At 37.4% G+C, this 15,141-nt stretch overlaps 1 protein-coding gene across 6 annotated transcripts in view; it reads left to right on the top strand.

Annotated features, from left to right (window-relative positions):
- The window catches only part of LOC127856852 (centromere protein F-like), a 141,142-nt gene that overhangs the window by 103,365 nt on the left and 22,636 nt on the right, over positions 1–15,141 (top strand). For all 6 annotated transcript variants that reach the window (XM_052393000.1, XM_052393003.1, XM_052393002.1 and 3 more), the window contains 7 exons: positions 63–218; positions 804–965; positions 4,896–4,967; positions 6,523–6,630; positions 7,294–7,836; positions 8,765–8,926; positions 13,270–13,398. In XM_052393000.1, coding sequence (XP_052248960.1) covers positions 63–218; positions 804–965; positions 4,896–4,967; positions 6,523–6,630; positions 7,294–7,836; positions 8,765–8,926; positions 13,270–13,398 — 1,332 coding nt within the window. The remainder of the gene's footprint in view (positions 1–62; positions 219–803; positions 966–4,895; positions 4,968–6,522; positions 6,631–7,293; positions 7,837–8,764; positions 8,927–13,269; positions 13,399–15,141) is intronic.

Raw genomic sequence — 15,141 nt, 5'->3', positions numbered from 1 at the left:
TGTTTTGATAAGATGTAATAAATTTAAGAAGACACCATGGTTACACATTTTGACATTTCCAGACTCTAGATGGCAGCCAGATGGGGTCTGGCAGCATGAAGTTGCCAAGGACATTGGAGGAATGTCAGCGTCGTATCATAGTTCTACAGACAACGTTAGCGGAACTGCAGTCAAGACTGCAAACACAGAACAAGGACTTTTCGGGAAACAGCCCAGAGGTAAGAAACTCATGATGTATATTTGAACAACATTCCGTGAAAACTGAGCTGAAAACGACTCTCTATGGATATGGGCTTAATGCTTGTGCGTAAAGTGCCATGCCAGATAAGCCTTTACAGTCCACACAGGCTAATCTGGGACGATACTTTCAGTCCACACAGGCTAATCTGGGACGATACTTTCAGTCCACACAGGCTAATCTGGGACGATACTTTGAGGCTGAACTGCACATTCGTTTTAGAGCGACGAAAAATACCATAGAAGCGGAAAGCGTTTCCCTTCTTAGCCTTTGTGGACTGCACAGGCTAATCTTGAAGCAAATGCATTAAGCCACTTTTTCCCAGGGAGAAACTCATTTACAAGTTAGAATAATTGTGATGTATGCTCATATCATATACATATATCATGTACTTCACTTCTGAGTACACATTCTGTGTATTCTGTATATTTTTCAGATTAGTAGTTGTGTGTAAAAGAAATATATGCTTGTTTAAATCTAGCATATTTCTATTTGTCAAACATGGATTTTAAATGGAGCTAAATGATCAAATAGTCACAGTTTTTTTTTGTTTCACATCCTGTAGGAGCCTGATGGGTTCCCTGGCCATGTTTCCATGACTCAAGCCGAGTACCAGATTCTACAGCAGAGGGCGAGTGTTGAAGTGGAGACCAGGAACCAGCTGGAGCAGGCTGATAGGCTAAACTCACACTTGCAGGGAACCATTGCACAACTACGACAGGGAAAAGTAGGTGGCGCTTGTTCAGCCAGATAATCAGCACAACCTTTTATTGGCTGACTTAACCTTTAACCACTTAGATTAGCTTTTTGAGGTATCTGTTGTCGCTTAGAAAATTATATTCAATATAAAGACCTTTCTTTCTAGATATAAGTTTAAATGCCGTCATTTCAAACCGTTATATACTGATAAGCAGCAATCAGCATAAAACCTGAACAGACTGTGAGTGAAGTGCAGGCTGTTCTGGTTTTATGCAGGATGCATATAGCCATTGTTAGCTCGACTATTATATCGTTGCTGTCGTTCTCAAACCTCGTAGCTACAAAATGGCAACTTTTCAGGAGAGAGAAAAAACCGTCACATTTTTTTATAACGATGTTTTAGAAATTGAAATTCTGTAAAAACACCAAACAAATGAAGCTGCAAAATACGGTATAAGCCGTAGACGCGCAAGTCATACTGATAAGTCATACTGCTATTCAGAAGTGGTAGCTACAATATTTTGTCACCACAGTTTTGTCATTTTTATGAGGTATGACAATTCGTCCTGATAGGAAACCTCGTAGCTGCAAATATAAAATAAAAATAAAAACGTTGTTGTCAAATTTGTCCAAACAAAATGACGTACGTATAGGTGAAATGGCTTTTTCAAGGGCTCTGATTGGCGTAGAGCTACGAGATATAGCACAAAACACGCGCCGGACTTCATATATTCGGAAAAGACGGAAAAAAAATTGAAATTTTGGAGCTACAAGGTTTGATAACGACAGCGACGATATATGAAATATATATAGTGGAGCTATCCTACTCACGTCGGCGTTCCCGTTACTGTAAGCGTGCAAATGTTAAAGTTTGCGTACTACCCCGAATATTTCCTATGTCCTTTGACATATTGCTTTTATATTTTGCATACTTCTTTACCAACATGACCCCAATCTATAAAGAAAAGCAGACAACTGTATCAAGCATTTTGACAGAATTATTGCCCCTTTTATACTTAGAATATGCATATTATTGATAAATCTATGTTAAAGTTTGCGTACTACCCCAAATATTTCCTATGTCCTTTGACATATTGTTTTTATATTTTGCATACTTCTTTACCAACATGATCCCAATCTATAAACAAGAACAGACAACTGTATCAAGCATTTTGACAGAATTATGGCCCCTTTTATACTTAGATTATTGAACATTTTGCTTAAATTGCCATAACTTCTTTATTTATGATCACATTTGATATATCAACTTTGAAAAAACAACACTTACCTGATATACCACAATGCACTCCACCCAAACCATCCCCCATGCCCCACCCCAGAATCCCCCCCCCCCCAAAAAAATAATAAATAAATATTTTTTTTTCCTTATTTTTGAAAGATCATCTATTAAATGACCACACACCCACATTATATCCCCCCTCCCCTCCCCCCCCCCCCCCCCGTCTCCATGATGGCTTATGTTATACTGTCAAATACACGAATAGTCGAGCGCGCTGTCCTCTGACAGCTCTTGTTAGTTTGCTTCTCAGCGTGAAAAGATTAAGAAGGAAAATTCAGATACATTCACCTAAACAATATGGAAATATCATGCAGTTTGAATATTTTACTGTTCTATCAATCTCCCAATTTATTCGCAATTAGTTAATATGAACATTGTTTTGTGAAAACTGGGCTTATACATCTATCTACATGTATCTATTTATCTATCTACATCTATTTATCTATCTTTTTACATGTATATATGTATTTATCTACATTTATCTATCTATCTATTTACATGGTTCTATCTACATGTATATATCTATCTACATGTATACATGTATATCTATCTACATGTATATATCTAGCTAGCTAGCTATCTTCATGTATCTATCTATCTTCATGTAAATATTTATCTATCTACATGTATACATGTATATCTATCTATCTATCTATCTATCTATCTATCTATCTATCTATCTATCTATCTATCTATCTATCTATCTATCTATCTATCTATCTATCTATCTATCTATCTATCTATCTATCTATCTATCTATCTATCTATCTATCTATCTATCTATCTATCTATCTATCTATCTATCTTTCTACATGTATCCATCCATCTATATTCCAGAACTAAACTAAATAGAGTTTCTTGTTGGGTAGGTCTGAATGTCATTAAATTTTAAGTTTTTGTCTGTATCCTGGAGAAACTTAAAAAAATCTGTAATGTAACCTATATTCCTTATTATGTTTTTATTTTTATGCCCCCAGAACATAGGTTCCGGGGCATATTAAATCGCACCGTCCGTCAGTCAGTCAGTTAGTCTGTCCGGATAAGTTTTCGCTCAATAAGTCAAGCAATTGTCATCAGATCTTCAACAAACTTCATGAATATGTGTTAGGCTATAACATCTAGGTCAAGTTCGATAATCGGCCAATTTGACCCAGACACTCCTGAGTTACGGCCCTTGAATTATCGTAAAATTGGGATTTTTCTCGTTTCCGCTCAATAACTCGAGCAAATGTCTTAGGATCTTAACCAAACTTCATGAAAATGTGTTAGGCTATAAGATCTAGGTCATGTTCGATAATCGGCGTAATTGACCAAGACACTCCTTGAATTATCGTAAAATTGTTTTTTTTTCTCTTTTCTGCTCAATAACTCAAGCAATGTCATAGGATCTTCACCAAACTTCATGAAAATGTGTAAGGTCATAAGATATAGGTCAAGTTTGATAATCAGCCAAATTGGCCATGACACTCCTGAGTAACGGCCCTTGAATCATCGAAATCTTGAGTTTTTTCTCGTTTCCGCTCAATTACTCAAGTAATTGTCATCGGATCTTTACCAAACTTCATAAAAATTAGTAAGGCAATACAATCTAGGTTAAGTTCCATAATCGGCCATATTGACCAAGACACTCCTGAGTTACAGCCCATGAATCATCGAAATATTGAGTTTGTTCTCGTTTCTGCTCAATAACTCAAGCATTTGTTATCGGATCCTCACCAAACTTCATAAAAATTAGTAAGGCAATACAATCTAGGTTAAGTTCCATAATCGGCCAAATTTACCTAGGCACTTCTGAGTTATGGCTCTTGAATCATCAAAAAATTGCGTTTCCGCTCGAAAAATGCTCATTACTTATATGTCGCTTCAGATGTAAATATCATATTTGGTATGCATGTGTATATGGACAAGGCTTTTCATTACGCACACAAATTTTGACCCCTTTGACCTTGACCTTGAACTTAGGGTCCGCGTTTAGGTTTCAAAATATGCATTTAGGTTTCGAAAAAGCGTTTTTTGGGGGCATATGTCTTCCGATGGAGACAGCTCTTGTTTAAGAGCAGTTATTGTTATCCCCCGCCATAGGCAGAGGGATTTTGTTTGGCATTGTCCTTCCGTCCGTCTGGCACTTTTGTGTCAGGAGCCATTTCTTCGAAGTGCTTTGGCGGATTTCATTGAAACTTGGTATGAGTATATATATGGATAAGAGGATGATGCATGCCAAATAGCATTGTACACCATCGAATAATAACGGAGTTATGGCCCTTTGTATTTTGAAAAAATGCTTTTTTTTGTGTCCGGAGCCATATCTTGTGTCCAGAAGAATAATGGCGGGGGATATCAATTCAACGAATTTGCTTGTTTATTTTCAGATCAAATTAAGATGCACATTCTTTTGATATTGAAGCTACTGTTAAATCATGATGCATGGGACATTAATTTTAATTAATTTTGTTGCTGCCCAATCCACGAATTTAACACAAAAGCATATGCAAATTACAAATGAGAATTCCCCATTTGAGAAAAACAGAAATCCACACATTTATGATTCAAATAAAAAGTCATAAACAACTACTAAATTACATGCTGACATATATGATATATTTAGCAATATTTTGATTTCCTTGCACGGTCTGTAAATTTTTAGTTTATGTTCTGCAGGATGTCTGTGGCCATGAAGTGGAGATTGAGGTTCTCAGAAAGCGTCTTCATGAGGCCAACATGTCCATCAAGGTAGGGTGGCCCTTTAACATGTCTGTCAAGGTAGATTGCCCCTTAAACATGTCCATCAAGGTAGGTTTAACATGTCTGTCAAGGTAGATTGCCCCTTTCAGATGTCCATCAAGGTAGTCTACCCTGTCTGTCAAGTTAGCATGACTCTTTAACTTTTCCATCAAGGTAGATTGTCCCTTTAAAATGTCTGTGAAGGTAGATTGTCCATTGAAGATGTCTGTCAAGGTAGACTTACCTTTTAACATGTCTTTCAAGGTAGATTGTCCCTTTAACATTTCTGTCAATGTAGATTGCACTTTTAACATGTCTGTGAAGCTAGATTGTCCATTGAACATGTGAATGAAGGTAGACTGTCCCTTTAACATGTCCATCAAGGTAGATTGCCCCTTAAACATGTTAATCAAGGTAGTCTACACCTTAAGCATGTCTGTCAAGGTAGATTGCCCATTGTACATGTCTGTCAAGGTAGATTGCCCCTTTTACATGTCTGTCAAGGTAAATTGCCCCTTTTACATGTCTGTCAAGGTAGATTGCCCCTTTTACATGTCTGTCAAGGTAGTTTGCCCTTTTTACATGTCTGTTAAGGTAGATTGTCACTTTTACTGTCTATCAAGGTAGATTGTCCCTTAAAGATGTCTGTCAAGGTAGATTGCCCCTTTTACATGACTGTCAATGTAGATTGCCCCTTTTACATGTCTGTCAAGGTAGATTGCCCCTTTTACATGTCTGTCAACGTAGATTGCCCCTATTACATGACTGTCAAGGTAGATTGCCCCTATTACATGACTGTCAAGGTAGATTGCCCTTTTTACATGTCTGTCAAGGTAGATTGCCCCTTTTACATGTCTGTCAAGGTAGGTTGCCCCATAGACATGTTAATCAAGGTAGTCTACACCTTAAGCATGTATGTCAAGGTAGATTGCCCCTTTTACATGTCTATCAAGGTAGATTGCCCCTTTTACATGTTTGTCAAGGTAGATTGCCCCTATTACATGACTGTCAAGGTAGATTGCCCCTTTTACATGTCTGTCAATGTAGATTGCCCCTTAAAAAACAATTTTATCAAGGTAGTCTACCCCTTAAGCATGTCTGTCAAAATAGATTGCCCATTTTACATGTCTATCAAGGTAGGTTGTCCCTTTAAGATGTCTGTAAAGGTAGATTGTCCCTCCTATCAAGTAAGATTCTCCCTTTAATATGTCTGCCCTGACTTTTTATTGGAACAAACATAGCTTGAAAAGCCAGATTAATTGGAAAATGTATGTGGGCGACAGGCAGTTTGGAAAAAAAATGCTAACAACAGTTATATACATACACACTTAAATGTTCTTGTTGTGCTTTTTATGTATTTAACTCAGTTTGTTAAATGTTTTTAATGCGTTAACCTTTTAATTCTTTCTATTTCAACTACATAATATTTCTTAGATTGCCCATTAGGATAACTTACATACACACTCATGATCATAAGCTGTTAGCCAAGATTTATATTCATCTGTCTTTATATTCATCTGTCTATATATTCATCTGTCTGTACGTGTGTACACATGTATTTCAGATGCTGCAGAACCAACCCAAAGGGCAGTGGGTCACACAGGGGCCAGAAGGACAGCAGCCAGGAAGTGGGGGGTCTCCTGGAGAGGAAGTGCAGGAGACTATCTCCCGGGTAGGACTTATGCTGTATTAACCCTTTACCACTCAGAAACCAACTTTGACCTGTTTGTATTACCTTAGAAAATCAAATTTAATTTAGGACCCTTTTTTATAGATTCAAGTTTTAAATTCTTCATTTCAAACCCTAAAATACTGATGAGTTATTTGCAGGCTGTTCTTGTTTTATGCTGGCTGCATATAGTTAATTTCACTTTGTTCTGAGCAGAAACGTGTTAAACCCGGTATTATTTGCTTCTTTCATGTGCCTCTTTACACGTACCATTGTACACAAATACTGTATTGTGATGCTTATGGTTAGAAATTGACAAACTATTATTGAATTTTTTTTACAATTGTATGTTCATGCAATAACCTACAAGAAGTTACAAAGTAAACAAGCTATACAAATGATGTGTATTACAAATGATAACTACACCATTCAGCCCTAGTTTCTTTTATTACAAAAATATATATTTATTTTTAAAAACTAAAAAACTAAAAAAATTCTATTTGCATATAAATATTAAATCAAATTGGATGCTGATAACAACTTATAAAAAAAAGCCTAAACTGTAACTAAGGAATATTTTTTTGTATCTAAGCGTTCTTACGCTAATTTTATTTATTTTTAAGTGTGTAAAAATAATACTTATAGTAGCTATATCTGTGCTTGCAGACTTCCGCTGGCAGTGTCCAGATGACAAGACCTCCAGGCCAGAAGTTGTCCCGTGATCACATGATGGCTGATCTGACGAGGAGCGCGCAGGCTGCTCGAGGTCAGACGGCCACCGAGGACGAGCACTGGCACGAGATCGAGGCTCGTATGGAGGCGGCAGACAGAGGGGGTGAACGCTGGGTCCGCGTTGGCAAGGCAACCAGCCTGTACGCGGCCGAACCGGATACCAGCGGAAGAAGGTATCGGGACCGGTCCCATGGTAACCACGGTAACGATGAGGTTCTAGAGGTGGCTGTAGCATTACAGTCAGAAACAGAGTACTCTCAGAATGACACAGATTCTTGTCGCAGGGCGATATCGCCATGGATTCATCAGCGGCATAATAATGGAGTACTGAGTTCCAGAGGAGCTCGGAATTCTACGGCCCCGCCACTGCCCCATAACGGATCCCTGACACACAGGGAGAGTCATAGGCTCACAGATGACAGTTTCGTGGATAATGTGCAAGACTGCTTTGAAGAGAGCAGAGATCAAACTAAAGAAGTATGTAATCTGTTAGGACCAATACTGATCTATGGCTGCCAGTTCTCCTGCCTTTGCTGTTACAAACAGAATCTTGCATGATTCTAACTGAATTTTTAATAAAAAAGAACACAAGTACCATTTTAATACTACGTATAAACATTGAAAAAAGAAGTAACAAATCGGAGCAAGCATAGTGTATTCTCATTTCATGTGCAGAAATCATAATAAAATGATTTTAGAATTGGTTTAAATTTTTCAAAATAATCATATATTGGTCAATAATCAAGTCTTTGTTTGTCTAATGCACGACTTTAAAACATAACATGACAGCACTTATGTCTGTTTTTGAATCCCCATGCATTAAAATGGCGTTTACTGACCTTTTTAAAACCAATAAACCCTGCTTCTTTGGAATTTTCATATTTACAGTACTAGGCAAATTCATTGATTCTTTATCTGCCTTGAACATGTCATCATTTATCCCTTAAAATTTCACTTATAATGAATAGCTTTAATACAAACATGTGAATTAAAGGTTTTTATCAGAATAAGCAAATTATAAACAATTGAGTCTAACTCTGGCAAAATGGGGTAAAATGCATGCATGTAAAGTGGAGCCCCAGCTTGCAGACTGCGAAGGCTAATCAGGGGTGACACATTCTGCCTAAACCGGATTTCCTCTAAGAAGATACTTTCTTTGAACAAAAAATACTATACACATGGAATTTGTCATCCCTGATTAGACTGTGTTGACTGCACAGGCTAATCTGGGACGACACTTTAGGCACAGACATTAAAAACCGTTTTTCCAGAGTGCTGCTGATGAATCATCTGCATCGGCTCATGTGTGTTATTGTCATTTGACTAGATGCTGTACAGAAAACTGGCAGAGTGCTGCTGATAAATCATCTGCATCAGCTCATGTGTGTTATTGTCATTTGACTAGATGCTGTACAGAAAACTGGATTCCTCACACGTTCATGGCATGTCGGCGCCCAGCTTTGCTGAAAGTGTTGCCGACAGTGGAAGGGGAACCAACTCTGTATCCATGGCAACCAGTGCCTGTACACTCAGAGAAAGACTTCAACACATAGAGAAACAACTTTCAGTAAGTCAGAAATCTCTGTTTACTTGAATTTCTTACAAAGTATAATGTGTTGCATCTAGCATGTGAGTGGAAAGTAAAAGAAACTTCGGAATTGTATAACAGAAAACGTATTTCTTAGACATATTATTTTACGTGTTCCATCTGAGTCCACAACAAATGGATCAGTTTTATTTTAAATATTTGAGTGAGGATCTAACTGAAAATGTAATCATAAATCTTTTTATTTCATTGTCAATATTATCATATGCAAGCACAACATTACACTTAGACAAGACTTAGTTGATGGTTGGAGATAAGGCTATCATGTGATGAATAATAATGAGACAGCTCATGGGTTTCTGTGTCCATTGCTGCAAGTATAGTCAACCAATCAAATTACACGTTTTCAAAATATTTACATTGTAGACGTGTTCATTATTTTGTGACATATGCCTTTATTCTTTCACTTTTGTCATATTCATTGTTGTCCGCTCAAATAAACGTTTGCTACCCAGACTTTATTGGAAGAGTATCTATGTATAAAGTACATTTAGTGTACTTTTATTGGTCATTAGTTGATTCATGAAACAACATTTTTCCACCCAGTTCTCATACTGTATTTAATGTGACAACAGAATATAAACTTGGGTTGCTTGGAAGTTCTCAATTCCCATTTTTAGCTCACCTGTCACGAAGTGAGCTTATATGACCGTGTGATGTTCGGCGTCCGTATGTGCGTGCGTGCGTGTGTGCGTCCGTCCGTCAACAATTTGTTTGTGTAGACAGTAGAGCTCACAGTTTTCATCCAATCTTTATGAAATTTGGACAGAGTGTTTATCTTGATGAAATCTGGGTTGGTATTGTATTTGGGTCATCTGGAGTAAAAAACTAGGTCACTAGGTCAAAAACTAGGTCAAATAATTGAAAAACCTTGTGTAGACTATAGAGGTCGCAGTTTTCATCCCATCTTTATCAAATTTGGTCAGAATGTTTATCTTGATAAAATCTGGGTAAGGATTGTATTTTGGTCATCTGAGGTCTAAAACTAGGTCACTAGGTCAAAAACTAGGTCAAAAATAGAAAAACCTTGTGTAGACAATAGAGGTCGCAGTTTTCATCCAATATTTATGAAATTTAGTCAGAATGTTTATCTTGATAAAATCTGGGTTGGGATTGTATTTGAGTCATCTGGGGTCAAAACTAGGTCACTAGGTCAAACACTAGGTGAAATAATAGAAAAACCTTGTATAGACAATAGAGGTCGCAGTTTTCATCCAATCTTTATGAAATTTGGTCAGAATGTTTATCTTGATGAAATCTGGGTTGGGATTGTATTTGGGTCATCTTGGGTCAAAAACTAGGTCACTAGGTCAAAAACTAGGTCAAATAATAGAAAAATCTTGTGTAGACAATAGAGGTCGCAGTTTTCATCCAATCTTATTGAAATTCCGTCAGATTGTTTATCTTGATGAAATGGTTGGGATTGTATTTGGGTCATCTGAGGTCAAAAACTAGGTCACTAGGTCAAAAAATAGAAAAAACATAAACAATTTGTTTGTGTAGACAGTAGAAGTCACAGTTTTCATCCAATCTTTATGAAATTTGGTCAGAATGTTTATCTTGATAACAACTGGGTTGGGATTGTATTTGGGTCATCTGGGTCAAAAACTAGGTCACTAGGTCAAAAACTAGGTCACTAGGTCAAATAAAAGAAAAACCTTGTATTGAATATAGAGGTCGCAGTTTTCATCCAATCTTGATGAAATTGGGTCACAATGTTTAGCTTGATGAAATCTGGGTTGGGATTGTAATTGGGTCATCTTGGGTCAAACTAGGTCACTAGGTCAAATAATAGAAAAACCTTGTGTAGACAATAGAGGTCACAGTTTTCATCCAATATTCATGAAATTTGTTCAGAATGTTTGTCTTGAAGAAATCTGGGTTGGGATTGTATTTGGGTCATCTGGTGTCAAAAACTAGGTCACTAGGTCAAATAATAGAAAAACCTTGTGTAGGCTATAGAGGTCACAGTTTTCATCAAATCTTTATTAAATTTCATCAGAATGTTTATCTTGATGAAATCTGGGTTGGGATTTTATTTGGGTCACCTGGGGTCAAAAACTAGGTCACTAGGTCAAAAATTAGGAAAACCTTGTGTAGACAATAGAGGTCACAGTTTTCATCCAATCTTTATGAAATTGACCTTTCGACAGCGAGAGTGAAGCCACGCCCACCGATTTCAAGGGGGGTCACTCCGCCAAAGTCCGTCATAAAAATGGCTACGCGAATCGGCCGCATAAGTGAACCAAAAAGGCCTCATGGTATACCAGAAAGGCCATACAATAGTTTTTATTATCATTGAATAGTGGTGCTGAATATAATTATCATATCTATTAAATAGTCAAAACTTTTTTATTAGTCTACTTAAAAGCCGTTAAATTTATCATCAAAGTCGGCAAAATTATCGCCAATTATCGCATACAGTATGAATTGTTCGTTAGTCACAATATTTTTCCTTGAGTAATAGATGTTTCAGTTTTTTAATTAAAAGCCGTTAATTTTTGCAACCGATGGCAACATCGCAAATGTGGCACAGGTAAGTAAATTTATTATAATAGAAGACGAAGAACGTTTTTATTGAAATCCGATATAACACATATCTACAATGCGTTTGGTCAAAATGACCCATGCGCATTGTTATAATCGTATAACAAAGTCAAAGTCGTCAAAAAAGTAACATACACAATATATTATTATATATTATTATTTCCTCGAAAACTATCTTCTGCAATGTTTAAAATATAAAAAGTTGAAAGAATTTTCATGTACAAAAAAACTCGCTAATCAGACCGGGTTTTCAAAGGGTCATTCACAGTTTGCGGCATCTGTTTTGATAACGGATTAGTAGAAAGCCCACATATGGTGTAAAATGACACTTATTGGCCCCTATTGATAATTATTGCGCATTTGAAAATAGTTTCTTAACTTACATTAAATTTGGAAGACTTAAACCGAAAGAAATAAAAAATGTTTTATTCTATGTGATATTATTAAAAATAATAACTGATTGTCTTTATTATTACGATTTCATTAGCATTAAAAAAATCTAGCAAAGTTTATAATGTCTTATTTATTTGCCGACTGCATTAGAATGTTAAATTTATTTAACGTTGGCCACCTTTGAAAAATGGTTTTAAATGTTCCTTTCTAATTTGTCTATATAGAGGATAAACAAGTACAAAGTTATACTCTTTTTATAACGTGTCCGTTGCAAAACTTACATTTTCTATTTTCGCGTAGTATCTTATTATAACGACTGTGTTTTGCTTTCGGGCGATCGCTTAATATGTTGAGATTAAGCTGTTCGTGTGGACGACCACAAAGACGAATCCAACGTTTGAATTTTTCAAGATTAGTACCCGGTTGAGGGAACGGAAAAAACGTACTTCCATCTTTTAACCGTTCTGGATACCTTGTGTCTGAATAACAAGTGCCATAACAGCACCTTTCAACCATTTTCTTTGTTTAAAACACAGAATTACGTATAAGCTTATGTGTCGGACAACGGCGAGTTTGACGGACAAAATGGCGGATAGTAACGGGCCTAATCTATGCTGTAATCTGATTGGTTAATAAGCCTGTCAATCAATCGGCTGTCGAAAGGTCAATTTGGTCAGAATGTTTATCTTGATGAAATCAAGGTTGGGATTGTATTTGGTTAGTGAGGTGAGCATTTCAGGGCCATTATGGCCCTCTTGTTCTTATTTCAGACGCAATTTCTCAATTTCCATTCAACACAATTTCAAACACAAGTTCTCAATTTTTAGCTCACCTGTCACGAAGTGACATTGTGAGCTTATGTGACCGTGTGATGTCCGGCGTCCTTATGTGTGTGCATGGGTCCGTCAACAATTTGTTTGTGTAGACAGTAGAGGTCACAGTTTTCATCCAATCTTTATGAAATTTGGTCAGAATGTTTATCTTGATGAAATCTGGGTTGGGATTGTATTTGGGACATCTGGGGTCAAAAACTAGGTCACTAGGTCAAATACTAGAAAAACCTTGTGTAGACAATAGAGGTCACAGTTTTCATCCAATCTTTATAAAATTTGATCAGAATGTTTATCTTGATGAAATCTGGGTTGGGATTGTATTTGGGTCACCTGGGGTCAAAAACTAGGTCACTAGGTCAAATAATAGAAAAACCTTGTGTAAACAATAGAGGTCACAGTTTTCATCTAATCTTTAGGAAATTTGGTCAGAATGTTTATCTTGATGGAATCTGAGTTGGGATTGTATTTGGTTAGTCAGGTGAGCGATTCAGGGCCATCATGGCCCTCTTGTTATGTTTAACCTCATTTCAGACGCGAGAATCAGACTCGGCTCGAGAGATTGCCAGCGAGTTTGATCTTACAACCTGGAAGTCCCAGGTGCATGAGAGCAACCGCAGGCTGGAACTGGCGGAGAAAGACAACAAACAGGCTAAAGATGAGGTGAGAAAACACTCATTCTGTGGTTGACTTGTCGTCTGTTATAATGGATGAATTTAATGAACAAATTTCATTATACCCCCACAAACGAAGGAGTGAACTTGTCTGTCGGTCGGTCGGTTGGTTGGTCAGTTGGTCGGTCGTCTGTCTGTCGGTCTGTATTAAGTGTCCGCTCTCTAATTCAAGTAGTTTTCATTCGATCTTCACCAAACTTGGTCAGAAGTTGTATCTACATAATGTCTTGGCCAAGTTCAAACATGGGCCTTGCCGGGTCAAAAACTAGGTCACGGGGTCATTTAGCGCGTTTTATACATACAGCATGTTGTCCGCTCTCTAATTCAAGTAGTTTTCATCTGATCTTCAACAAACTTGGTCAGAAGTTGTATCTAGATGATCTTAAGGCCAAGTTCAAATATGGGCCTTGCCGGGTCAAAAACTAGGTCACAGGGTCACTTAGTGCGTTTTTATGTCCCCCACTATAGTAGTGAGGGACATATTGTTTTGGCCCTGTCTGTTGGTCTGTTGGTTGGTCTGTTGGTTGGTTGGTTGGTTTGCGCCAACTTTAACATTTGCAATAACTATGTGGCCAAAATCGCTCATTTTATGAGTACTTTTGCAATATTGAAGATAGCAACTTGATATTTGGCATGCATGTGTATGTCATGGAGCTGCACATTTAGAGTGGTGAAAGGTCAAGGTCAAGGTCATCCTTCAAGGTCAGAGGTCAAATATATGTGGCCCAAATCGCTAATTTTCTGAATACTTTTGCAATATTGAAGATAACAACTTGATATTTGGCATGCATGTGTATCTCATGGAGCTGCACATTTTTAGTGGTGAAAGGTCAAGGTCAAGGTCATCCTTCAAGGTCAAATATATGGGTCAAAATTGCTCATGTAATGTCACTTCTGCAATATTGAAGCTAGCAATTTTATATTTGAAATGCATGTGTATCTCATGGAGCTGCACATTTTGAGTGGTGAAGGGTCAAGGTCAAGGTCATCCTACAAGGTCAAGGTCATCCTACAAGGTCAAACGTCATATAGGGGGACATTGTGTTTCACAAACGCATCTTGTTTAACATTCAGCATGGTGTCCTCTCTCTTATTCAAGTAGTTTTCATCCGACCTTCACCAAACTTGGTCAGAAGTTGTATCTAGATGATCTGAAGGCCAAGTTCGAACATGGGCCATGCCAGATCAAAAACTAGGTCACAGGGTCACTTAGTACGTTTTATACATTGAGCCTGGTTCTCTATTCTCTATTTCAAGTTAATTAAATCTGACCTTCACCACACTTGGTCAGAAGTTGTAACTAGATGATGTGTAGGTCAAGTTCGAACATGGGCCATGCTGGGTCAAAAATTAGGTCACGGGGTCACTAAGTGTGTTTTAAACCATGTTGTCCGCTCTCTAATTCAAGTAGTTTTTATCCAATCTTCACCAAAATTGGTCAGAAGTTGTATCTTGATAATGTCTAGAGCAAGTTTGAATATGGGTCATGCCGGGTCAAAAACAAGGTCACGGGGTCACTTAGTGCATTTTAAACATCACAATGTTGTCCGCTCTTTAATTCAAGTAGTTTTCATCCAATCTTCACCAAACTTGGTCAGAAGTTGTATCTAGATGATGTCTAGGTCAAGTTTGAATATGGGTCATGCCGGGTCAAAAACTAGGTCACGGGGTATCTTAGTGCGTTTTAAACCTCACCATGTTGTCCGCTCTCTAATTCAAGTAGTTTTCATCC

Source organism: Dreissena polymorpha, chromosome 14 (genome assembly GCF_020536995.1).
Source record: "Dreissena polymorpha isolate Duluth1 chromosome 14, UMN_Dpol_1.0, whole genome shotgun sequence".
NCBI lineage: Eukaryota > Metazoa > Mollusca > Bivalvia > Myida > Dreissenidae > Dreissena > Dreissena polymorpha.
Note: the sequence above shows the minus strand (reverse complement) of the source record. Positions and strands in the feature narration are given on the sequence as shown.